Source organism: Gorilla gorilla, chromosome 10, assembly GCF_029281585.2.
Source record: "Gorilla gorilla gorilla isolate KB3781 chromosome 10, NHGRI_mGorGor1-v2.1_pri, whole genome shotgun sequence".
NCBI classification, from domain to species: Eukaryota; Metazoa; Chordata; class Mammalia; order Primates; family Hominidae; genus Gorilla; species Gorilla gorilla.
In genome coordinates, this window is record NC_073234.2 from 15,785,110 (window position 1) to 15,808,332 (window position 23,223).

The 23,223-nt window shown below is 55.4% G+C and overlaps 1 protein-coding gene and 1 long non-coding RNA gene across 5 annotated transcripts in view; one reads left to right on the forward strand and one right to left on the reverse strand.

Annotated features, from left to right (window-relative positions):
• The window catches only part of IQSEC3 (IQ motif and Sec7 domain ArfGEF 3), a 112,464-nt gene extending 97,208 nt beyond the window's left edge, over positions 1–15,256 (forward strand). Inside the window, exons 8-15 of one of the 4 annotated variants that reach the window (XM_019039183.4) lie at positions 868–1,007; positions 2,248–2,373; positions 4,207–4,306; positions 4,502–4,663; positions 7,765–7,857; positions 9,864–9,913; positions 9,999–10,078; positions 13,362–13,470. In XM_019039183.4, the coding sequence (XP_018894728.3) occupies positions 868–1,007; positions 2,248–2,373; positions 4,207–4,306; positions 4,502–4,663; positions 7,765–7,857; positions 9,864–9,913; positions 9,999–10,073 (746 nt within the window). In that variant the 3' untranslated portion in view covers positions 10,074–10,078; positions 13,362–13,470. Of the gene's footprint in view, positions 1–867; positions 1,008–2,247; positions 2,374–4,206; positions 4,307–4,501; positions 4,664–7,764; positions 7,858–9,863; positions 9,914–9,998; positions 10,079–13,344 lie in introns of all 4 variants that reach the window. The other 3 variants (XM_019039182.3, XM_019039180.4, XM_019039181.4) reach the window with 3 other exon arrangements.
• LOC129525633 (uncharacterized) lies at positions 5,758–21,234 on the reverse strand. Its single transcript, XR_008670039.2, has 2 exons — positions 20,893–21,234; positions 5,758–6,480 (listed from the first exon to the last, which is right to left on the reverse strand). It is a non-coding gene; the product is annotated as an uncharacterized lncRNA (long non-coding RNA).
• Positions 21,235–23,223: the final 1,989 nt, after the last annotated feature.

Below are 23,223 nucleotides of genomic sequence, written 5' to 3' on the forward strand. Positions count from 1 at the left end.
CTTCAGGAACCAAGATCAGACGTGGAAGAGACCAGAGCAGGCAGGGAGCTGCGCGTGGAAGGCGGGGTGTCCTTTCAGTAGCTGGGAACACTCCTTTGAGAGATGCTTGCCAAAGTTGTTTTATTTTTAATTTTTCCCTCTTATAAAAGAAGCGTATAGTCATTAAAGAAAGATTTGGAAATAGTAGAAAGAAGATATTTTAATCGCCTGTTTCTCCAAAAGAAACGTGTTTTCTTGTTGGCATATTTCCTGCCAGTGTTTTTTTGTTGCCCGAGTTTTATCATTACTATGAAGCAGGAGGTGGGACAGGGGTGTCCTCGCCTGCATTGCCAGGGGTCTGCCTGCTCCCCCACTGCTCCCAGTGAGGGAGGAATCTCTTCAAAGACTAAGCCCTCAACGCCATGCTCCCTACTGGAGGGGAGAGGAGAGCCCAGGAGGAGGAAGATCCAAAAGAGAATGAAACAGAAGCTCCTTATGATGCTGGAGTGGTGGGGTGGAGCTGGGGGGTGAGACGAACACAAGGAAGACGACAGAACTGCAGAGGCACAGAGGGTTAGCAGGAACATGGAGGCTGTATCTGCCATCAGGAAAGAGGCCTGGGAGGTGGGCGCCAAGACTCTGGTTGAGGAACATCAGGAGGTGAGACAGGAGATGTGTGTTGGGGCCATATCATTAGTTTTGGTGCCTGGCTAAGGAACTTGTTCTTAATTGAATGGGTACGAGGCACCAGCCATTGAAGGCATGGCAAAAACCAAGGCCACCCCCCGGGAGCTCCAGGCTGGTTGGGGGTCTCTTCTGTCTGGCTCCAGGGCTCTGACACCCTCCCTCCCAACCCCACCACCACCCCTGCCCACTCCACGTTGTTAGGTGTGGACGATGGCGCTGACATCCCCAGGGAGCTGGTGGTAGGCATCTATGAGAGGATACAGCAGAAGGAGCTCAAGTCCAATGAGGACCACGTCACGTACGTCACCAAGGTGGAGAAGTCCATTGTGGGCATGAAGACAGTGAGTGTCCACAAGCTACCTATCTCCCATCTCCTTTCCTTTCTTTCTTCCTGGCATCTCTTCCCAGTCTCCTTCTTACCTTTCCAAAACTCTTTTTTCATGTTCATTCACATGACAGTTATGAAGTACCTACTGTGTGCCGGACACTGCATCTCTTTTTTTTTTTTTTATCTTGCCTGATTTCCTCATTGCCTCTTGCACCAGATATTGCAGCAGGAGAGACGGAGATGAGATGTCAAGAAGGACTGCCCAGTGGTCTAGGGTGGAAGCATCTGGGTGGCCAGATGAGATTTAGTATCCGTTTCCTAGGACAGCATGACTACCAGGCATTCCTGGATGGTCCTGATGAGTAGAAGGCAGGAAATTGGCTCAATAGGCTCCAGGCTGTGGCATCACCGTAGATTTGTCCTATTGGTAGTGACCTGTGTCCCAGGCAGCATGTTCCAAGCTTGCCATGACTTTTAAAGTGGGACTTTTCTGTAGGCTACTACACTTTATACTATAAAGGATGTCATGGGGGTTCCAGTTCCTCCTCCTCATATTGTTGCCTCAGGGGACGGTGTGGGAGAGTTTGGAGACCTCTTCTGAGGCCCTGCACTGGCCTCCCTCCTCCCAGTCTGTGCAGGGACAGACTTTTCTGCTTTGAGAGCCTTTATTGCTGAGGTCTTAGCATCTGTCGGGTTGCAAGCGACTGGTTTGTCTTACACGCTGGAGTAGATGCCAGGTGTCTCTGTGATCCCTTCGCTCTTGCACACCTGCATCTGTGCAGTAGAGAAAGGGTGGAGGTGTCATATCTGCAGGCCGCAGCCTGGGGCAGGGGATGCCCTCAAGGTTTTGGAGGGAAGCAGGTTGACAGTGGCTGGATTGGAACAGCCTGAAAGCTCTTCTCAATTTCCTATTCCTGTCCCTCTATCCCCTCATTTACTGTGGCTTAGTGGACCCCTTCTCTGGCCGTGCTCCCCAAGAAGCATGACAGGGATGAGCCCTGGGACAGGGGGTGAGCGTGCGAGGGAAAGAGCCTCAGACGAGGAGAGAGAAGGATGAGAGTCAAGTCCAGGCCCCAGGACAGAACCGGAGCCCCTCCCCTCCCCCTCCACAGAACCGGAGCCCTCCCCTGTCCCGCCACAGAACCGGACCCCTCCCCTCTCCCGGGCTGTCTCCTCTTCTGGAAAATGGGCGCGTGGGTGGGGAGGCCTCGAGGCCTCTGGTCTCTCCCGCTGAGCGCCCTGCCCGCGTGCAGGTGCTGTCCGTGCCCCACCGCCGCCTGGTGTGCTGCAGCCGGCTCTTTGAGGTGACGGATGTGAACAAGCTGCAGAAGCAGGCAGCGCATCAGAGGGAGGTGTTCCTCTTCAATGACCTGCTGGTGGTGAGTGGCCTCCGCTCCGGGACTGGGCTGGGCTGGGGCTGCCTCTGCCGCCCTGGTCAGCCTGGGCAGGGTCCCTGAAGTGGGCAGGAAAGGACGCCCAGAGCTTTCAGACAGAATGCGTGTTCCGTGGGACGGATCTGCCTTCATGGTGCTTTCACACCGTGGGCGTGAGGGGGCTCAGGCAGACATGCTAATTCCTACCTCATAAGTCATGACACCGAGACTTCAGATGATCTGCTCGTGGTTGCACAAACTGTTAACGAACTAGTTCCCAGACCACTGGCCTCTCCACGTTACAGGAAGCCCAGGACAGGGAGTGCACAGGGGTGTGCCTCACACCCCAGGGCCTGGGAGGAGCAGGGCCTAGGCGGAGCATGCTCTGTCCCTGGGCCTAGGCGAGGCTGGTGTGTGTATGTGTATGCGTGCATGTGTGTGCGTGCACACACATACACACATCTGTACCCACAGATACTTTTTTTGCTCTTTGAAAACAAGTATCCATTCAACAAATATTTGATCAGCGTTGACCATGTGCCAGGCATCATTGTAGGTCTGGAAAACTGGTGAGCAGGACTGGAGCAGGGCTTGTGTCTCCCTCGCACCGGCCCTCTCTATCCATGAGCCACGTTGGCACTGCCTCTAAAGTGATCACAAGCCTGAACCACCTCTCACCACCTCCACTACTACAGTCTTAGTGCGCGCCTGGTACATTCAGTGAACCACATCAGCCTCCACACGGCTCTCCCCACCCCCCTGAGAGCAGCAGCGTGATCTCTCTGGAGTGCACATTAGGCCACGTGTCCCCTTTCCCTAACCTGCCTCCCTGCCCTCTCCTCAGCCCTGGGAGACGCCTCCCTCCTGTGGGCCAGGCCTTTGTACTTGCTTCTCCTCCTTGCAAAGCTCCTCCAGACCTTGCACTCTCCTCTTGCCTTCCTGGCCTCCTCCTTTTCATTCAAGTCTCAAATCACTTTTGATTCCTTACCCTGTTTCATTTTCTTCAAAACACGCAGCACCTTGGTTCTGTTTCTTTTTGCTGTTATGCTTTATTGTTTGATCACCTGATGGACACTGTGACACTCCACATTCCATAAGCACCTTAAGGGCAGGGGCTCTGTCCTGAGTTCTCCTGTATCTCCAGGGCTTAGCTCATAGAAGCTGCTGAATAGAAATTTGTTTATTAAGCAACCAGATGACTTTACTAAAATGAGCTTTCATTTTAGTAGGGGAGGGAGATAGAAAATAATTAAGAAACAGACAAACAAGATAATATCAGATTGGGGGAAGGCACTATGAAGGCCACAAACCAGGTGATAGTACAGAGAGTGACTGGAGTTAAGGGCCAGGTTTGGGCTTGCTTTGGTTTGTTTTTTAGAGGAGGTGATCCAGGAAGGCATCTCTAAGGAGGTAGCATTTGAGACTTAAGTAATGAGAGTAATGCAGCCGTGCAAAAAGCTGCCGGGAGAGCTGTGGAGTGGGAACAGTGTATGCGAGGGGCCCACAGTGGAACTGAGCTTGCCCTTCTCAAGCTACAGCAGGGAGGACACTTGGGCAGAAGGCCAGAGTAAGGCAAGGACCACATCAGGTGGGTTTTACAGGCCAGCTCAGGCGCCGTGGCTTGGCTTCTAAGTACAGAGGGAATAACCACTGTAGGGTATTGTGCAGTGAAGCAGCACATTTTGGGATAGTGTGTGCACATATATGTATATCTGTACCTGTATGTGCACATTCATCACTGCGCGGGTTTGTGTGATCGTGCATCCCCGGGTGTTTGTGCATCCATGTGTCCGTGAGTGTCTGCTCATCAGCGCATGCCTGTTTCCCTCTCCTGAACAGATTCTCAAACTTTGCCCTAAGAAGAAGAGCTCCTCCACGTACACCTTCTGCAAGTCAGTTGGCCTGCTGGGCATGCAGTTCCAGCTCTTTGAGAACGAGTGTAAGTCTTTGACAGCCAGTGTAAGCCTTTGAGAAGGAATGAATGGATGAAATGGCTGGGGCGAGTTGAGGGAGAAGGGCTGGACAGCAGAGTGGGTGGAGACATAAGACCCCGTGCCCTCCTCATGTCTGGTTGGCTCCAGCCCTCGGCTGCTGCTGCTCACAGCCCACTGGGGGCCTGGGGTCTGCTTTCCAGATTACTCTCATGGCATCACACTGGTGACCCCGCTCTCGGGCTCCGAGAAGAAGCAGGTGCTGCATTTCTGTGCCCTGGGCTCGGACGAGATGCAGAAGTTCGTGGAGGACCTGAAGGAGTCCATTGCTGAGGTGGCGGAGCTGGAGCAGATCCGAATAGAGTGTAAGGACGCGGGCTCCCCGAGGCAGCTGGTGGGGGTTCCCATTCAGCAAGGGACAGGGGCAGCTTGAGACAGACATGCCTGACTCCAGGGAGCTGACCCCACTTCGGACTCTCCCCATGTCCAGGCCCCACCGCACCACACTCCCACAGCCTGGGTGGGACACCAGTTCCCATGTTTCTTCACAATTAAAGTGAGGCTTGCTAGAGTGCACACACGTGTGTACACAGATCAGCAGGCACGTGGGGCTGCGCGTGGGCCTCTTGGAACAGAGAGCTCTGCTGTTTTACCAGGATGACCAAGCGAGCTGGCCAGGCAGGCCCATGGGGCTCTGGTGTGTTCCTTCCCACCAAACCGTCTGCTGTTACCTCCCCCGCTGTGGCCCAAGTCTGTACATTGCATCTGGTTGGCCTCATTTCTTCACTCTTTTAATCTTGAATCATCCCTCCACTTTATTTTTTTTTTAAACATTGTCCTTTTGAAGAGTCTAGGCTGCCTTCTTACTATCCCACATCTTACAGTAGTCTCTGTTCCTATAAGGAATGCTTAGATTCTAGAGTGTTCCATTCAGGCATTTTAGAGAATATGTGGGTCTCTTTCTGTGTCCAGGTGGTTTACTGGCTGCTTTGGGGTTAAGGGAAGAGAGGCAAGGGCCTGCAACCTGCACCCATCTGCAAGCTTGTCCTGAATAAGCATCACAGAGGCTCCAGATAGCCTTTAAGGGAAGACTAAATAAGAACAGATTCAAAAACTGAAACAGAAAATGAAAATAGGCTTCAGGCCTGCCTCTATGGCCACTTAGTTATAAAGTGTTTCTGAACTAATATCTGTCCATTAGGCGCTAGGAAAGGCAGGGAGAGTTTTTGAGCAGGGGATGAATGTGACAGGCTGGTGCTTTTGAATCATCATTTTTGAGGCTCCTACTACACACTAAGCAGTTTGTTTCTGTTGTGTGGATCCTCATAGTGACGCTGCAAGGTAGGTGCATTGACCCCACTCTACAGCTGAGGCTCGGAGTTCAGCCGTGTGTCCAGGTCGCGCATGTTAGAAACTGTCATTTTCATTTACGTTTGATTCTATACTTTCCACTGGAGAGTGAGAGAAGAGGTTCTGTTTATTTTTTTCTAAGGAAACAATTTAAACCAGGGTAAAATGGGATCCATCAGACTGGACTCTGGAACTCAGGTAACTGCTTGGTGGGGAGGGGCGCGTGGAAACTCCCTTCCTTCAATCTGTTGGCTTATTTGAGTTCAGTGGTGAAACAAACAGATTCTTTTCAAGGGCTGGACTGGATCCCCAGAGAGGCCGCCTCTGCTGTTTTTCTGGAGCATTTTCAAGGAAGCACCTTGAAATGGCTTCACGTCTCTCATTGTCTAACTGTCCCAGATGGCTCCGCACTGCCCTGGGGGGCCGTAGCACACCAAGTGGCACCAGCATTGCTGGGAGAGGCACTTTCCCCCATCAGCCCAGGAGCAGCACATACCCGGCTTCCCAAAGTCACAGAGGAGCAGATAGCGTCAGAATCTGTCACGTCAGGAGGTGAATATCCTCTCCTGCTGCCTCAAGGGTAAAAGAGCAGGAAGAAAGGCTCATGCTTGGCCCTTAGTCTTCACTGGAGAGAAAGGGAAGGAACAGCTGAGGGAAGACGAAGGGCAGGCCAGGGAGACAGGGAGGAAAGGAAGCCAGGAAAAAAAAAAAAAAAGAAAATGGGCTGGGCTCAGTGGCTCACACCTGTAATCCTAGCACTCTGGGAAGCTCAGGAGGGAGGATTGCTTGAGCCCAGAAGCTCAAGAACAGCCAACACAGCAAGTCCTCGTCTCTACAAAAAAGAAAAGAAAATGGAAAACAGTATCAGCTACCATTTATTGAGGACTAATCCTCACAACAGCTTTCCACAGTGGGCATCATTTTACAAGTAAGGAAACAGGCTAAAAGCACTTAGGGAAGTTGTCCAAGTTCACAGTCAGTGACAAAACAAGGTTTGCATCCAATGGCCCAGGACTCCTCACTTGTAATTATCATGCTAATTTCTCCAAAGCCAAGAGAGCCCCTCTGTGGGGAGAGAAGCAACTCTCAGTTCAGTAGAAATATTTAGCATTGATCGATGGGATGGTGTGATTTAGGCAATCAGGACAAATTGTTCTGGTTTCGGGGCCTACGGTTCAGTGTCCCTGGTTTCTAGACAACCAGAGAGACTGCAAATGGAGCCCAGGAGAGTAGCTTTAATAAAAGGAACTTGAGTTATGTCTCCTGGAAAAGAGAAGCGGGAGGAGTGATTTAATAATCATGTCAAATCTCCAAGGATGGCAGCCGGCAGTTCTGTAGCTCCACTGAGAGAAGAACAAGAAGGAACAGGTTTCCAATCCAGTGAGAGGAATTAAAGTTGAGTACCTAGACAGATGTCCTGGCCCCGCAGGCTTGCAGCTTCCACACCCTCGGTGTGGACTTTCCTCCTTGGGAGAGATTTGAACACCTTGCGGAGGCTCAGCCAGCCAGGCAGGCTCTGTCCTCCCAGGCGCCGGTGGAGAGGTGGGTGTCACCCCTGTCAGCAGGCTCTGCTGTGCCAAGTGCGTTTCACACAATGTAACAAAACTGATACAGGTTGGTGCTAAAGTAATTGCGGTTTTTGCCGTTACTTCCGCACAAACCTTAATACTTAAGGAGTACAGGTGACTAGCCAGGCCTTGTGCTTTATGTGTATCTCCCATGCAGTCCTCTTAATGACACCGTGAAGTGGGCCTGGCTGTCCTCTCGAGTGAGGCATGGAGAGGTTGGGTAACTTGCCTAAAACCACACAGCCAGGGAGTGTCAGGACCAGGACCCAAACCCAGGCAGTTCACCTCCCTCACATCAGCCTCTTCTGTGCCTCTCTGACGTTCAAGCAGATAGGATCATCCCCATGTACAGATGAGGAGGCTGCGGCTCCGAGGGGGTATTTAACTTGCTATTCAGTGGTGGGGCCAGCCCCGAGGTCCGTGTTTCACAGCATGTACTGGGACTCTCCTCCTCTTCCTCCCCTTCCTGCTGGCCCCTCATTTCCTGCCTCGCCTCTGTGTGGTTGAGGTTAAGGTTTCTTTTGCTCACGGGCCTCTGCATTCCTTAGGGGAGCTGGAGAAGCAGCAGGGAACAAAGACACTCTCCTTCAAGCCCAGCGGAGCCCAGGGGGACCCACAGTCAAAGCAAGGATCGCCGACAGGTGAGCCTCGGCTCCGCTCAGGGCGCCAGCCCCCGTGGAGGCCACTCGGGGACCCTGGGTGTGGGTCCTGGGCAATCTGCAGGGAGAGGTGCCCATTCCCATGGCATGTTTCTTTCTGCTGAGGAGCGCCAGGCTTGCCTTCTTTCATCTCATGGGCTTTAGTGGTGGGAGTGAGGAGGAAGGCGAGAGAGAAATGTGTCTGTCCATTTTGCAAACTGCACCAGAGGTCTGGAGTCCGTGTGAGATGTCACTGTCTGCCCTGGAGGAGTCAGGCAAGAGTCCTGGCATCCTGGCCCCAGCAGGGAGGCCTTCCCTCCTGCAACCAGGCTGTCTTGACGAGGCGAGGTCAAGAGAAGCCCCACGAGGAACACTCTCCAACCAGGCAGTGTAAGAGGGCAGGGTGACCAGAAGGATCTGGATCTTGCTCTTCTCTGTACAGTCCCTTCTCTAATGAGCCACAAGCACTTCCTGACCCCTGGCTCAGGTCAGCCCACCCCAAATCCAGAGAGACCCTCAAACTCCACTTCTCTAGTGGTTTCTCCAGTGGAATTGCTCACTCCAGCCGAGTCACGCTGGCTCCAGAGCTGGCCCCTCCTTCGGCCTGCCCCAACCTTACCCCCACCTGCAGGGGGCCAGGAAAGGTTTCCACCACCTCCCTCCACCAGCCCCAAATAAAGAGCATGAGGGGAGATGCATGAGAATTCAGTCTCATCCCAGTGAAATCCCAGCAAGCCATTCACAACTGTCCACCCATTAGTTAACTCGGTCACTTACTCTCACACTCAACAAACACTTCTCGAATGGCTGCTGCCCTGTGCAGAACACTGGAAAGCCAGGGTCGTAGCGAGACGCCAGCTTGAGCTGAGAAACTCCAGTGAGCCCCGTGCGGTCCATGACCCGCCACAGTCGGCCCTGAGTCCTGACTTGGAACAGGCAGCAGCACGGGGACGAGTTACGGCAGCGAGGACATGAGATTCACTTTCCAAGCAGGACATGGGACTCTTTTCGCTATGTGGAGATTCTGTGATGGAATCTTCCCTGTATGGGTTTGACCTGCCATCGTGTGTCCGTAATTCTCCACGCTGCCTGATCTCCGCTGGCCTCTTCATTTCTATAAGGTCATAGGGCACGGGTTGCTGCTTTTGTTTTCTCAGCTGTGAAACCCCAGAGCCAGCCCTCAGCTGTGTATCATTCCTGCCATTCCTTCCTGCCTCTCTTTTGGAAGCTGCCCGCCCTGGTTAGGCGCAGATGCCTGTCCCCAGGGACATGTCCCTTAGTCCCCTCCGCAGCGGGGTCTTCCTCATTCCCAAACAATGGTGCAGCTCCCTCTCCTGCTGCAGGAAGCAGAGGGCTGAGCACAGCAGGGGGAAGCTGGCACCCCCAGGGGTTGGGAAATGAGAGGGGCTCCTGCGGGGGTCGGGGTGGAAGCTGGGAGTGACTCAGCCACAAAGAGCCAATGAGCTGTCCGTGGGGGTCCGCAGGGCCCCTGCTGCTGTGCCAGGCCGGCCAGAAGGCCCTCAGAGTAATTACAGAGCCGTTATCGGCTCTCACCGTGCCCGGCACTGCGGTGAGTGCTGTGCAGGCCTCAGCCCATTCAGTCCTGCCCCCTCAGCCAGTCTGCAGGGCTGGAGCAGAGAAGCGTGGCCCACGCTCAAGGAGCCTGTGATCCATGGAGGCTGATGAGCGTGGCGCCCACAACCCAGGCCCCCTCCAAGCCTTTTACAGTTCGTACTGGGAAGGCTTTGACTGTGGGTAAATCAGATTCCACAATGCCAACATCAGAAAGAGCGGCAGCGATCTTCTAGTCTGCGGCAGCCCAGAGATGTGTAGCATCTCGCCCAGGTCACATAGCTCCTAAGTGGCAGAGTGGGGCTCCCAACCTCCGCCTCAGTGAGGAGCAGTGTGACCCCAAGTCTTAGCTGCAGAGATGCTTGAGGGGCACAGGGGAGGGGCAGGGGCTTGGCTCAGCCGGTGGAGAATGAGCCCTGTACTCTTTGCATTCAAAGCCAAAAGGGAAGCCGCGCTCAGGGAGAGGCCGGCGGAGAGCACGGTGGAGGTAAGTGGAGCCCTGGTTGCCCAGGTGAGTGACTACCCTGCCCCCTTGTTCTTCTTCTCACCGTCTCTGTTGTTTCTCTTCTCAGGTATTAATCAATGCCTCCCCAGCCCGACTCACCATTTTACCAATTTCAAGAGATACAATTAAAAGTTACTGCTAGCATGGGTAATGCCACTGTTCCAGCGCCTAATTAAGCCATGAGCTCTTTCTCCCCTTTCCCCAGCCTGCTGCCCTCCGAGGCCGAGCTCCCAGACTAACACAGTGGAGACGGAGCTCACGGCACCCTAGGGCCATCCTTCCTGTGTGCCCCCAAATCCACCTCCCCAGCAAATGCTCACTGCTCACTGCTCCCCCAGTACTTGCTGTATCAGAAGACCCCACATCCCCTTCCCCAAGTCCTCCCACCATCCATAGCGGGGAGCCTGGGCTCCCTCGGAGAATTACCCCTTAGGCCCCAAACGATCACTTCTGGGGCAGACCCTGCCCTCTTGGACACCTGGAGCTAGGTTGGAGAACTGAGACTTGGGGGCAGGTGGGAGGGGGAACTCCTCCCCGGAACAACTGGTCCATCTAGAAAGCTGGCCATGGCGCAGGGATGTGTGCAAAAGAAAATGAGACAGAGTAGGGTGGGGCTGTCCTGAGGGCTGTCCTGGGGGAAGTGATAAGCTGAAGACTGTCTGTGGTGGAGGCGAGGCTGCCCATTGGGCTCCATGCCATACAGTGAGGGACTGCAGAAGACCCAGCAGCAGCTGGTCCCTGCCAAACCCCCACAGTGCCACCTATGGGAGGAGTGTGCAGGTGCCCTTACAAGCCTCGTGAGCCCCACCCCTCTCCCACTGGGTCCTCTTGCACCCCAGTGAGTCCCAGCTCCACTCCTTTTCTGCCCGGCCTCCCGGGGCCACCGGCTGCTCATACAGACACCTCCCTTCCCAACCCTACTTCGACCCGGAGGGGCCCTCATTAGGTGTCTTCGGAAGCTGCCCTACCCATCAGTCTGACTAAGCCCTGGGAAGCAGCAGGATACCCCGGGGGAGCTCAGTGTCTTCTCTCTCCCCCACGGCCCCCCACCCCCCACACACCCGTGTCTGGAGGAGGCACCTTTACAAGGAGGAGCTTCCTGCCCCAGCAGCTGACAAGCCCCCAGGGTGGGTATTCTATTCCCCGCCCCCCTCCACTCCCCATCCTCCACAGCTGCCCATTCTTGAGCCTTGCAGATAAGCACACCCGTGCCCAGCCCTCTGTTCTGTTCTGCCAGCCCTGCCCTGCCCTGCCCTAGCCTGAGCTACCCAGGGAGGACAACCAACCCCACGCACTCCTCCCTCCTGCCCTAACGGCATATGGCTATCTGCAAGGCTGCCACCCTCAGCTAGCTCAGGGCCCCGCCAGCCTCTGCTCTCCCGCGCAGAGGGCAGCCTCGCCTCCCACAGCCTCAGCTGGACCCCAGGCTCTCTCTCCTCTGCCCTCTGTCTGCCGTTGCTGGCCAAGCCCCTCTGGCAGGTGCTTCTCCATCTTCTCTGAGCTGTTCTCTGACCTGCTGCTCATGTTCCATCCTCTGTCTCCCCACTCCCCTCATTCTTTCTTTCATGAGCAGGGAGGTGAGAAGGGGGTCAGATGAGAGGACATTTTGCTGTCACTTCCTGCTTTTCACTTACTGACCACTAAAGAGGAAGGATCCAGAGACTGTGGTGGGGCCAGGGGTGCAGTGGGGGGACCAGAGCAGGGGAGGTAAACGGGAGGCGCAGGCTGTGGCCCAGAGGGGGCGCGGCACGGGGAGCTTCAGGGAGAAGAAGGACGGCTCAGTGGGTCTGGACTGGGACAGCCAGACATTCGCCTGGGGAGGGGCCGTTGCGAAGTCCAGGCGGAGGGAGGCAGATGAGCACAAGCCCGTCCTGGCTGTCTCAGGCCCCGCGTCTCCTGGGGAGGAATTCAGAATACAAGCAGGAGGGGAGAGGAGCCCACGCCCTCCAGCGGCTTCTGCCTGAGTGAGGGCCCTGGAGGGATCCCCAGAGGCAGGTGGGCCCCAGCCATGCTCTCTGCCTGCCATGTCTTGGAAGGACAGTGAGGGGCTCAGGGCACCTCCGTTTGTTTAGGGAGACCTCAGGTCTGGAATATGTGCTGAGGTTGGAGGCTGAGAAGGAAAAAGCCCGTGACATGCCGAGTGTGGCAGTGGGGCTCATGAATACTGAGCTGCAGACAAAGGCCTGCAGAGCCTCGGGAGGGAAGTTGCCCCCTGGGAGTGCACAGGTCTGGGAAAGGGTGTCCCTGAACTGCACCTGCAGCCAGCAAACAGGATGAGGAAATGCCAGTTTAGGGCTCCGGGATAGTTCTGGGCTGGGCCAGCTGGGTCTAGGCCTGGGATGAGGTACCTCCCCTGCAGCTTCCCTTTCCCTCTGTGCTCTGAGCACCGGCCCCAGGTGGTGCTGCCCGAGGACAGATGTCAGCCCAATAGAAAGATCCTCGGAGAGGAGGAGGGTCTCAGCCTCCCCTGGGGGACCCAGGTGTTTGGAGGGGGTTGTGTGGTGTCATAGCCACGGGCAGGGGAGCTTGGGGGTGGAACGGTGTGAGGAGTTAAATCCCTCTCCTTCCAGAATCCTCTAGCCTCCCTTCCACCCATCTCCTCCACCTCCCGCTGCTAGCAAGGGGAGGCCAGGCTAGTCCATAGTGACCTCCATGGTCTGAGGGAGGGGGCTCATGAGCATCATCTGGGCCACCTCCTCCTGCCCCGCCTTGGGGATCAAGGTTAGAGCCCTCTCTGGGGATCCTCTCCTGCAGCCAGGCAAGTTAACCAGGACCCAGCTTGGGCCAGAATGGCAGCTGGGGAGCTGACTCTGCCCTCGGCTGTCTGGGCTGCTCTCGAACGCAGGGTCATGGCCGTGGGGAGTCTGGGAGGACAGGTAGGTCCAGATCACCCTCTGGCATTCTGGGGTTTAAGCCTCTATGAGGTCGACGGTGCCAATGATCCTTCCTCTATAACAAGGCTGGAGGGAACAGAGGGAAAGGCTCGATGACGCTTGGCTCTGTCCCTGGGTCTTGCCCTCCTTTGCCTCAGCACACTCCTGGGAGGGGCAAAGACTATAACCCCTGCTTTCAAGCTCAGAGTGTGGTGGAAAAGGAAGTGAGGACACCCAGCAGGTCCACGAAATCAGGCAGCAGAGGTATGCAGAGCCCATCTCACAGATGAAGAGACTGAGGCCGTACTGCGACACTGCTCACAGTCAGTGGCAGAACATGCCAGCCTCTCGACTCCTCTCTCCCCACTGGGCAAAAGCCAGGGTTGCAACCCAGTCTTCTTGCGGGTGGAGAGATGGCGAGAGGGTCAGAGTGAGGGCTGAGAGTGGGAGGGAGGCCAGGGGAGGCACAGGGCAGCCTGTCCTAGCAGCTGGGAATTAGTCTTGTAACATTTCACGCTTCTCTGGCTGTTTCTAAACTAGGTGTCAATTCACAACAGGCTTCAAACGTCCCAGCACAACTCCGGGCTGGGGGCCGAGAGGGGAGTGCCGGTGCCGCCGCCAGACCTGCAGCCTAGCCCCCCGAGACAGCAGACCCCACCACTGCCGCCGCCGCCGCCACCCACGCCCCCGGGCACCCTGGTGCAGTGCCAGCAAATTGTCAAGGTCATTGTCCTGGACAAGCCCTGCCTGGCCCGCATGGAGCCCCTGCTGAGCCAGGCTCTCTCCTGCTACACCTCGTCGTCCCCTGACTCCTGCGGCTCCACACCCCTGGGCGGCCCCGGCTCTCCGGTCAAGGCCACCCACCAGCCTCCGCTGCCCCCGCCCCCACCCCCCTACAACCACCCTCACCAGTTCTGTCCCCCAGGCTCCCTGCTGCACGGGCGCCGCTACTCCAGTGGCTCAAGGAGCCTGGTGTAGAGACTGCCCCACCACCCTGCTGTCCCGGGAGGGCTGGCCACTGGGGGGCCTGGGCTGCCCCTCCACTGCTCCCCATACCCTGGCACGATGCGTTCCTGGTCACTGATCACCATCATTTTGGGAAGAGAATCCCAATCCCTGGCACCTGGGTTTGCCTCATCCAACCATCCTTCCCTGTCTCAGCTGCACCCCCTCTGCAGATCTGAAGACACACCTCACTCTCCCGGGGCCCTACACAGCCAGACCCGGCGAGGCCTCCTCTTCCCCTGGCCACCACTTTCCCCCATTGGACCATGGACTGAAGAAAACAAGCTGAGGGTCAAACGAGCTTGCAGGCTTTGAGTCTGTTAGTGCCCGGGGCCTCGGGCCATGGGCAGCAGCATGAGCTAACGAGCGTGCAGGCTTTGAGTCTGTTAGTGCCCGGGGCCTCGGGCCTTGGGCAGCAGCATGAGCTAACGAGCGTGCAGGCTTTGAGTCTGTTAGTGCCCGGGGCCTCGGGCCATGGGCAGCAGCATGAGCTAACGAGCGTGCAGGCTTTGAGTCTATTAGTGCCCGGGGCCTCGGGCCTTGGGCAGCAGCATGAGGCTGGGCCGGCCGGCAGTGGAGCACTAGACAGAGTGGCTGGCTCGCAGCCCAGAACTAGTGCCTCTGTGGCTGCGCTGAGGGGAGGAGGGTTGGTCCCACCCCTGGAGGGACAGGTGGGAGGAGTGAGGAGGGGGCTTTTTCTGCCACCCCCGCCCCCAAGCCTGAAACTCTCAGGAGGCTACTCCTTGGTCCCCAGGGACATTGGCTGTCCTGACCATGTCCTTCCCCCTCCTCCCAGGGCCTCTGCTTCCTCAGGAGCTGCCCAGACTCCAGAAAAGCCTGGAAAAAGGGAGGCGGGAAAGGGAGCACTTTCGGCTTTCTATAGGTCAGTCCAGCAGGGCCACGGGATTGCGAGGTCATGTATCTGCAAAACGCACCTTTTTAAAGAGTGTCTTAGTTCCCCAGCCCCAGCTAATACCCGGCCAATGCCGTGTACGCACAGGCATGTGCACGCAAACACGCATGAGAACCAGGCCATTCCTTCCGCTGTGGAAGCAGAACTGGAGACGGGGCAGGAATGTGCCCAGCAGAGTTGGGGCTCGGCCCGAGGCAGGGCTCCCTCCTGCGTGAATCTGTGGCCTCCAGGAGGGACTTGGGTGCAGATGTAAGCAAGAAAAACCGGGGCTCCAGAGGCATGTGCATTTCCCCTGCGCCCCTCAGCCTTTAAATATTCCCTCCTCCTAGAAGGTTCTAGACCCCCCCCCCCTTCCAGCAGGGGTGCCCGAGTCCCTGGACCCTCAAAATTGCAAAGGAGACCCAAGCGGGGCTCGCTGACCTCCCAGGGCCCAGCAAGATGGGATAGCCAGCCTTAGGTGGCCCCACGAGCCCAAGCCTGGGGAAGGGCCCCTCCCCAGCCAGACGAGAGGCAGCCACCCCAGAGACCACAGGAGCCGTACCATGGCCTGCGCAGTCAGGCCCTATCAGGACGTGTCTGTCCCAAGCCTGGCCAGGCTCCAGTCCTGTGCCAGTAGCTCACTGCTGTCCTGTGTGCAGGTCCCCCCATGCTTGGAGCCTGTGGTTAAGGCCTCCTGGGAGAGGCAGTGAGCATGAGTCAAACGTGACATGGACTTGAATCTCCCCGCCCCGCCCCGCCCCGCCTGCAGTAGCCGGGCCAGGTAGGAGGCAAGGATCATTCCCTGCTCTCAGAGGTTCCAGATGACCTAGTTTCGTTTCGTGTGTGTGTGTGGTCACCCAGACGTCACTGTGATATCACCTAGTGAATCTATTTCTGGCCCTGTGTTCGTCGGCCCAGTTTCTGTAACTTGCAGCCAATTTGCCCTCTCCCCTGTGGCTGCCAGCCCATCTGCCCCTCTGTGTCCTTGCTGCCCTGGCCCTCCTGTTTTCTGTAACAGGGATGCTCCAGTCATTGCCTTTCAGAGTGGAGCAGACGACAGATGGGGTGCACGCATTCAGACACCTCTGATGCCCTTAGCCAGGGCAGGGATCGTCCTTAAAGTGAAGGCCTGGACAGGAGGAGTCAGGGACTTGGGAGGAGGCGGAGCTGTGGGGATGGGAGTGGAGGAATCATAATGAGGGAAGCTGAAAATAGAATGAAAACGATGACTAAGAGGCAGGAGTGCGAGGTATGGGGGAATAGGAACTATGAGCTAAATATACTTATGGGGTGGGGGCCGTGGGGGCCAGGGACACTCTTCCAGACAGCCCTGGCCCGCCAGGCAGGACCCCATCCCCTGCTCACACAGCTCTTCAAACTTACCAAGTGCCCTCTCCCCTGTTGAGGGCACAGCAACCCCAGGCCCTCCCTCCCACCTCAGCTGAAGCCCCAATCTTCCAAATCGGAACCAGCAAGTCTTAGGGCTGGCACGCATCTGGGCCTCTAGCTGAGCACCCTGACTCTCAGGCACCTCAGGGCCCCTGCCCCAGGGCAGAGGCCCACCCCATGGGTTGGTGCAGTGGCTGCCCTGGGCTCCACGGGCAGCACAGGGAGTCTGTCCAGGAAGCAGCCCAGCCGGGGTCAGCATCCCGTGGAGCCAGTCCTGAACTGGGAGGGGCATTTAACACCCCTGAGGGCCTGGGGCAGGACACAGCTGGCCCTCCTCATTGTCAGGGGAAGCAAGTGCCCAACATCTGTAACCTCCCTTCCCTGCTCAGTCCCCAGGCCAAGGTTGGGACCCCTCTCCATCCCTCTCCCCAGAGCCTAGACCCCAGGGACCTAGGAAAAGCCTCCTGCTCCCTCCCCATGGCAGCAGACAGGGCAGGGCCTCCCCACGGCAGCAGACAGGGCACGGCCTCCAGCCCCCAGAGGGCCAGTGGGGGTGCTCTCAGGCCTTCCTGCTCTCCTAAGGTTGCGGGGACAGTAGAGTGCTGAGCCCCAGGCCCAGTCACCCCAAGATGGCCCCACTCTATCCACTCTCTAGACCTTTGGGAAATCTGGGTCCCTCTCCTGATTTGATCCATTCGGCCCCAACTCCAGAGTCGGAAATGGGAGATGAAACTAGTTTTCCACCCACTTTTGGACAAGTCCCACCCCTAGATCTGAAGCAAGCCCTGCCAGCAGCGTGTCCTGGAAGCCTGCCTGCCTGCCCGTCTGCACAGGTGTCTTGATCCAGCCCTGCGTCTTCGAGCCCCTGTGCCACCGGTCCCCACGGCCCGCCAGGAGTCTCTTTGTACCCACTAGGCTTCCCTGATGACCATCTGTCTGTCCGTCCCTGTGTCTGCTGTACATACCTCCTGCTGCACCCTCTCCCCGCACACCCGTCTCCCATAAGAGAGAGAAACCTCTCTAGGGAAAGGCAGGGTGGCTGCACCCAGCAACTAATCCAAATGGCAAATATTTTGTAACAAAATAGCCCAGAGGTATTTTATCTGTTCAATTCATAGAGTTTTAGAGATTATATTGAAAGATGTCACTTGAGCAAACTGTGTCGGCGCAGCTTCTTTTGCTCTCCCAGCAGCGGGGGGCTCGCCTTAAATCAGAGCATCTCTTGGTGAGGATTTGAGAAGGACACCGATGCCCTCAGCCCCTCAGGCTTCTCTCCCCTGGCCACAGCAGCACCATTCCTTTACCCCAGGATAATGCACTCATGTCCCATGGTTAGGAACCCCTGTCTTCAATAAAGGAGACTCGGGTGTGGGAAGATAAGGTAAGTCTTCTGATGGGTGAGCACTGGCAGAGCTGGGGGCGGGGCTAGGAAACTGATCACCGTGTGTGTGGGCCTGACCTGATAACACATGCATACACCCCCCTCACTCCACCTTCCTGAGCACACACACATACAGCTTTCAGCCAGTCCAGAAAGCAGGCTACAATGGAGACCAAAGGCAGCTGTGGAGGGAGGAGGCTCCACGACAGTCAGTGCACCTCCAGGGGGAGATGAGGACCACCTCTGGCCTGCTTGGCTTTCTGCAATGAAGAGTGAGGGTTTGTCAGGGTGCGGGGGAGGCCATCCCACTGGCCATGCCAGGCATCAGCTCCCAAAGCCTGACCTCAGTGGCAGGGTCTGGTTTGCCCAGCCCCTGGGTCCAACCTTCCTGAAACGCAGGAGCCATGGGGCCCGTGAAAAGACTGGAGGAGGATTGTTGGGGACAGTGCACAAAGCCACAGAGAGCAATTCAGCAAACATATGCTGAGCCCTACAGTGTGCCAGGTCCCCTACTGGGAGCCAGAAGGGATGCCAAGGTTCTGGGAAGCATACGGATATGACAGTAGCCGAGTGGCTGTAAGGAAGCAGGGAAGGCTGGAATGAGGACTGGGAGAGGGGCAGGGGCTCAGCCAGGTGTTCACAGCCAGGTGCAGTGCTCAGCTCAGCTCCATGGGGGCTTAAGATGGGGTGGTTCTCCTGGCTGGGGAGAGAGGAGAGAGCCTTCCAGCAATGCTGAGTCATCAGAGGAGAGCAATTGGCTGCCCCAGGACACTCGCAGAGAGGGCGCCCAGCTCTCCTGGTGACCAGAATTCTGAACACCTGGAAATCCCAGCAGCTTCAGCACCTTCCCAGGCTGGCTCCTGTTGTTCCCAACAGCTAAAGGGAAAGGAAACTTGACCTCACCCTCTTCCCAGGAAATGGGAAATTCCAGAATACGCTGGAAGCCAGCTATGACCTGTCCCATCCTGGGAATTCTCTGACGTGGGAAGCTGAGGACTGGCCCCTTGAGAGCACTCTGCGGGGAGCCAGCTCAGCCCGGGCCTGGGAGAGCGCCAAGGGCCAAGGACGGCCCTGCTGCTATCTGTGCCAGATGCGGGCCCATGGCACCATTCTCCACCTCGGGCCCCTGAGGTCATCTAGGATGAATGCTTGTCCCTCCAGTGAGAGGGAGACCATTGTGTTCTGATAGAGCCCGTCTGGTGGTCCAGGCCCCTCTGTGCCTATCTGCCGTAGGGATGGAGAGCTACAGTCCGTGCATCTCCCTCCATAATGACCCTTTGTAGATGGGAGAATGTCAGACTCATCAGTCATAGACTTAGAATGCTCCCAGTAAGGGGTCCCAGGATGTACTGGTTTCTGGCTGAGAGCAGTGACCCAGAGCTAGTGCTGGAAATCAGGGTGAACTGAACCGTAAGTTTGAGACCACCTGCTGAGCACTGTTTCAGGTGCTGGGGGCTATGCAGTGAAGGGGACAGGGAACCTTCACACTGGGGGGTGTCATCAACAAGAAATGGAGCTGCCTTCACACAGAGGATGGTGACCCCACTGGGGTGACGGGGAGAGCCTGTTTTAGGGTGAACATTCAAGGAAGGCCTCTCCAAGGAGGAGAATTCAAGGTCAAGGTCTGGTCTGAGGGCAGGTGAACAGTTCGGAGACCATCACTTCAAGTCAAATGACCACATATTTATGAGGCAGAAACCAAGACAGTTTGTCAAAAAACTGTTTCCTGATATATGCGTTTACTTACATGAAAAAATCTTATGAATTAAGTGTAAACATGAATTCAAAACATCTTTACTGAGGAAAGCAAAATTGGTCTTCTAGCAAATCCAGGGCAGACGGTCACCACAGTCACAGGCCAGGAGAGCAAGTGCTTGAGAGTGAGCAGTCAGGCGCTCTGGACAGGCAAGGATGGGGCCGGGGGTGGGGCAGAGCTTAGGCCACGTGGGCAGCCACCACCACAGGAAGACCAGGCCACCGAAGTAGACCACAGAAAGCACACACCAGCAACAGTGAAGTCAGGCTACCCTGAGCCGAGGCAGCTGCTGCCCAGAGCAAGCACGTGCTTGTGTGACCCTGCATAGGGATGGGGAGCAGCCCACTCCAGGTCAAGGCAGCCTGCAGGCAGCCTGCCGTCCACCTCCTCCTCTGTCGCCTCAAACCAAGAGGGCTCAGGTTTGCCATTTTCAAATTTTTCCTGTATTTATGTTTCAAAGAAGGGGCCTTGGTCTGTCGCCCAGGCTGGAGAGCACTGGTACGATCACAGCTTACTGCAGCCTGCAACTCCTGGGCTGAAAGGACCCTGCCGCCTCAGCCTCCCAAGTAGCCCAGACTACAGGTGCATGTCGCCACGCCCTGCTGATTTTTAAATTACTATTATTATTTTTGTAGAGATGGGGGTCTCTCTCCAGCCTGGCCAACATGGTGAAACCCCGTCTCTACTAAAAATGCAAAAATTAGCCAGGCATGGTGGTGTGAGCCTATAATCACAGCTACTCGGGAGGCTGAGGCATGAGAATCGCTTGAACTTGGGAGGCGGAGGTTGCAGTGAACCGGAATCATGCTACTGTACTCCAGCCTGGGCGACAGAGCGAGACTCTGCCTCAAAATAAATAAATAAATAAATAAATAAATAAATAAATAAATAAATAAATAAATAAATAAAAAAAATAAAATAAAAGACGGCCTGTCTCTCTATATTGCCCAGGTTAGTCTTGAACTCCTGGGTTCAAGGGATCCTGTCTCCTCAGCCTCCCGAGTAAACTGAGACTGCAGGTGTGCACCACTATGCCTGAATAATTTTTATTTGTCTTTGTAGAGACGGAGTCTCACTACGTTGCCCAGGCTGGTCTCAAACTCCTGGCCCCAAGGGATCCACCCACCTCGGCCTAGGCTTGCCATTTTTAAATAATGGAATGGACTCCCTGGCCTATTGCGCAGCAGTCCCAAGGAGTCCAGGGGCTAACAGCCTTTCACGTCTCAGCGTGAACCCCACAGAACGGAAGTGAGATTGATTTCTCCTTCAGGGGGCTGGCACTACACGGCTGCGGCCCTCGGCATGCCCCCTCCCATCCCAGCTCTGATAGATGTGGCCAATTGATCACTGCTTTCTGGGAGTCACCATCAATCACATGTGCTGACTCCAGGATGAAAGAACTTGCCAACCGCCCTGTGGTGTCCTCATGGAGACACCTGGAAGGAAGGCATTTTGACGGGAGGTAGCTTAGAGCAGGGGGCAGCAGGTGGGAGGTGTGGCCCTCCTAGTGCCACTGCTCTCAGGTCACTTGTGGACAGCAGCTCTGGGGGTGCTGGCTTTGGTTCCTTAGCTCTGCCGCTCAGGGACTCAGGGCTGCTTCCTGCCAGGACTCCTCACTACTCAGCAACCGGTCGACTACCCTGTGCACCAGGTCCCCTCACTCACCTTCCTCGGGGTGAGCCACATGGCCCCCGGTGTCACAGATGAAGGTCTGAAGACGCCCAGGCAAGAAGGACGCTCCGTCCAGGGCGGAGCCTTGGGAGCAAAGGCAGACCCCGTGGAGGGCAAGGGAGGTGGTCCTTCCAGGAGAACGTGAGGCCCAGCCAGCGCCCAGCGGCCTGAAGCCGCAGGCTGAGTTCTGATCTGCTCCCCTTCCCGTCCCAGGACGGCAGCCAGGCCCCGCGATAGACCCAAGCCCAGGTCAGAGTCAGGGAGGTTAAATGAGGGCGCAGGAATGGGGGGTGCAGAGGGACAGGTCTAGAAGTGGTTCTGCCAGAATTCCCTTCTGGATGGGCTGGAGGAGAGGGAGCTGGAGCTCAGCGGGTGGGCGGAGTGCTCTCCTCCCCTGCGCCCTCCCTCCCGTGCCCCTGCAGGGCTGCATGGGTTCCCTCCCTAGGGAACCAGGCTGCCTAACCCACCAGCCGGCCCCTAGCACCTCAGCGCTTCCTGCTCCCATGACCCTAAGGACTAAGTGACCTCAAGCCTGGCTCTGGGAAAACTGTGGGAACCGGCTGCTGGGAAGACGACCTGGCTGTTACTCCCACGTTTCCAACTGCCTAGACAGACCTGCCCTGCCCTCCTTTCCTCAAGAAACCCTAATCCCCTTTCCTTCTGAGACATCTGGGGTAGGCATCAGCCTCCCTCCCTGCACCCTCAGAGGGAATGGAAGGCAGGGGAGTCATACAGCAGTGCCAGGCCTGCAGGCTGAGTCACAGGCCAGTCATCCTTCTATGGCTAAGGGGACTACTTCACTTAAGAGGTTAAAAAAGAAGAACAGAATAAGCCCAAAGGAAAGAAACAATAAAGACAAAAGCAGAAGTAATAAAATAGAAAATATATATACAATAGAAAAGATTAACACAACCAAAAGTTAGTTCTAAGAAACGACTAATAAAGTTGACAAACCTCTGATAAGACTGATCACGAAGAAGAGAGACGGCACAAATGAATAACCCAAGGACCAACAGGGAGAACGTAACTATGAATGCTGCAGAGATTTTCAAAATAAAATACTTCAAATAAACTATAAACCTATGGCAATAATTTTGAAACCCTCCACAAGATGAACAGTGTCCTAGAAAAATATCTTACCAAATCTTGCTCAAGAACAAACAGAAAATTTGGGATGTATAACCATTAAATTAAAGTGGAATAGGTAATTACAAGTCTTAGGGCCAGGAATCCCAGCACTTCGGGAGACCAAGGCAGGAGGATCACTTGAAGCCAGGAGTTCAAGGCCAGCCTGGGCAACATAGTGAGACCCCCCCCCTCCCCGGTCTATACACAGATTTTAAAAATAAGCTAGGCATGGTGGTATGCAACTGTAATCCCAGCTATTCGAAGGCTGAGGTGGGCAGATCACTTGGGCCCAGGAGGTTGAGGCTGCAGGGAACCATGACTGCACCACCACTGAACTCCAACCTGGGCAACAGAGGGAGACCCTATTTCAAAAGAAAAAAAAGAAAAAAGAAAAAGAGGGCCAGGTGTGGTGGCTGACGCCTGTAATCCCAGCACTTTGGGAGGCCGAGGCGGGCAGATCACTTGAGTTCAGGGGTTCGAGACCAGCCTGAGCAACGTCGTGAAATCTCGTCTCTACCAAAAATACAAAAAATTAACATCACTCCAGCCTGGGTGACAGAGTGAGACTCTGTCTCAAAAAAAAAATAAAAAAGAAGGAAAGTCTATTCACCATAGCCCAGCCCCCACCCCCAAGAAAAATCACACACACAACACCCGGCCAGATGATTTTACAAAATTCTACTACACTTCAAGGAACAGATAATTCCAATATCATATTAACTCCTTCAGAAAAGAGAAACAGAACATCTCCAAACTCCTTTTCATGAGCCTGGTGTAATCTCAAAAACAAAAACTAAAGCAGACAAGCACGGTATGAGAAAAAGAAGACTACCAACCAATCTTGCTTATGGGCATAAATTCAGAAATTCTAAACACAATATTCGCAAACTGAACCTAGTATTGAATAACAAAAAAAGATATGCCATAACCAAGTAGGGTTTGCCCCAAGAATGAAACGATGATTGAATATTAGAAAAATATAATTTGTTACATCAACAAATTAAAGGAGAAAAACAATATGATCATCTCAATAGATGCAGAAAAAGCAATCCATAAAATTCAACCCTTACTGTTGATTTGAAAAAAATCTATAGAACTTGGAATGGAAGAAAACTTCATAGCCCAGTAAATGATATCTATCAAAAATCATCAGCTGGCCAGGCATGGTGGCTCACACCTGTAATCCCAGCACTTTGG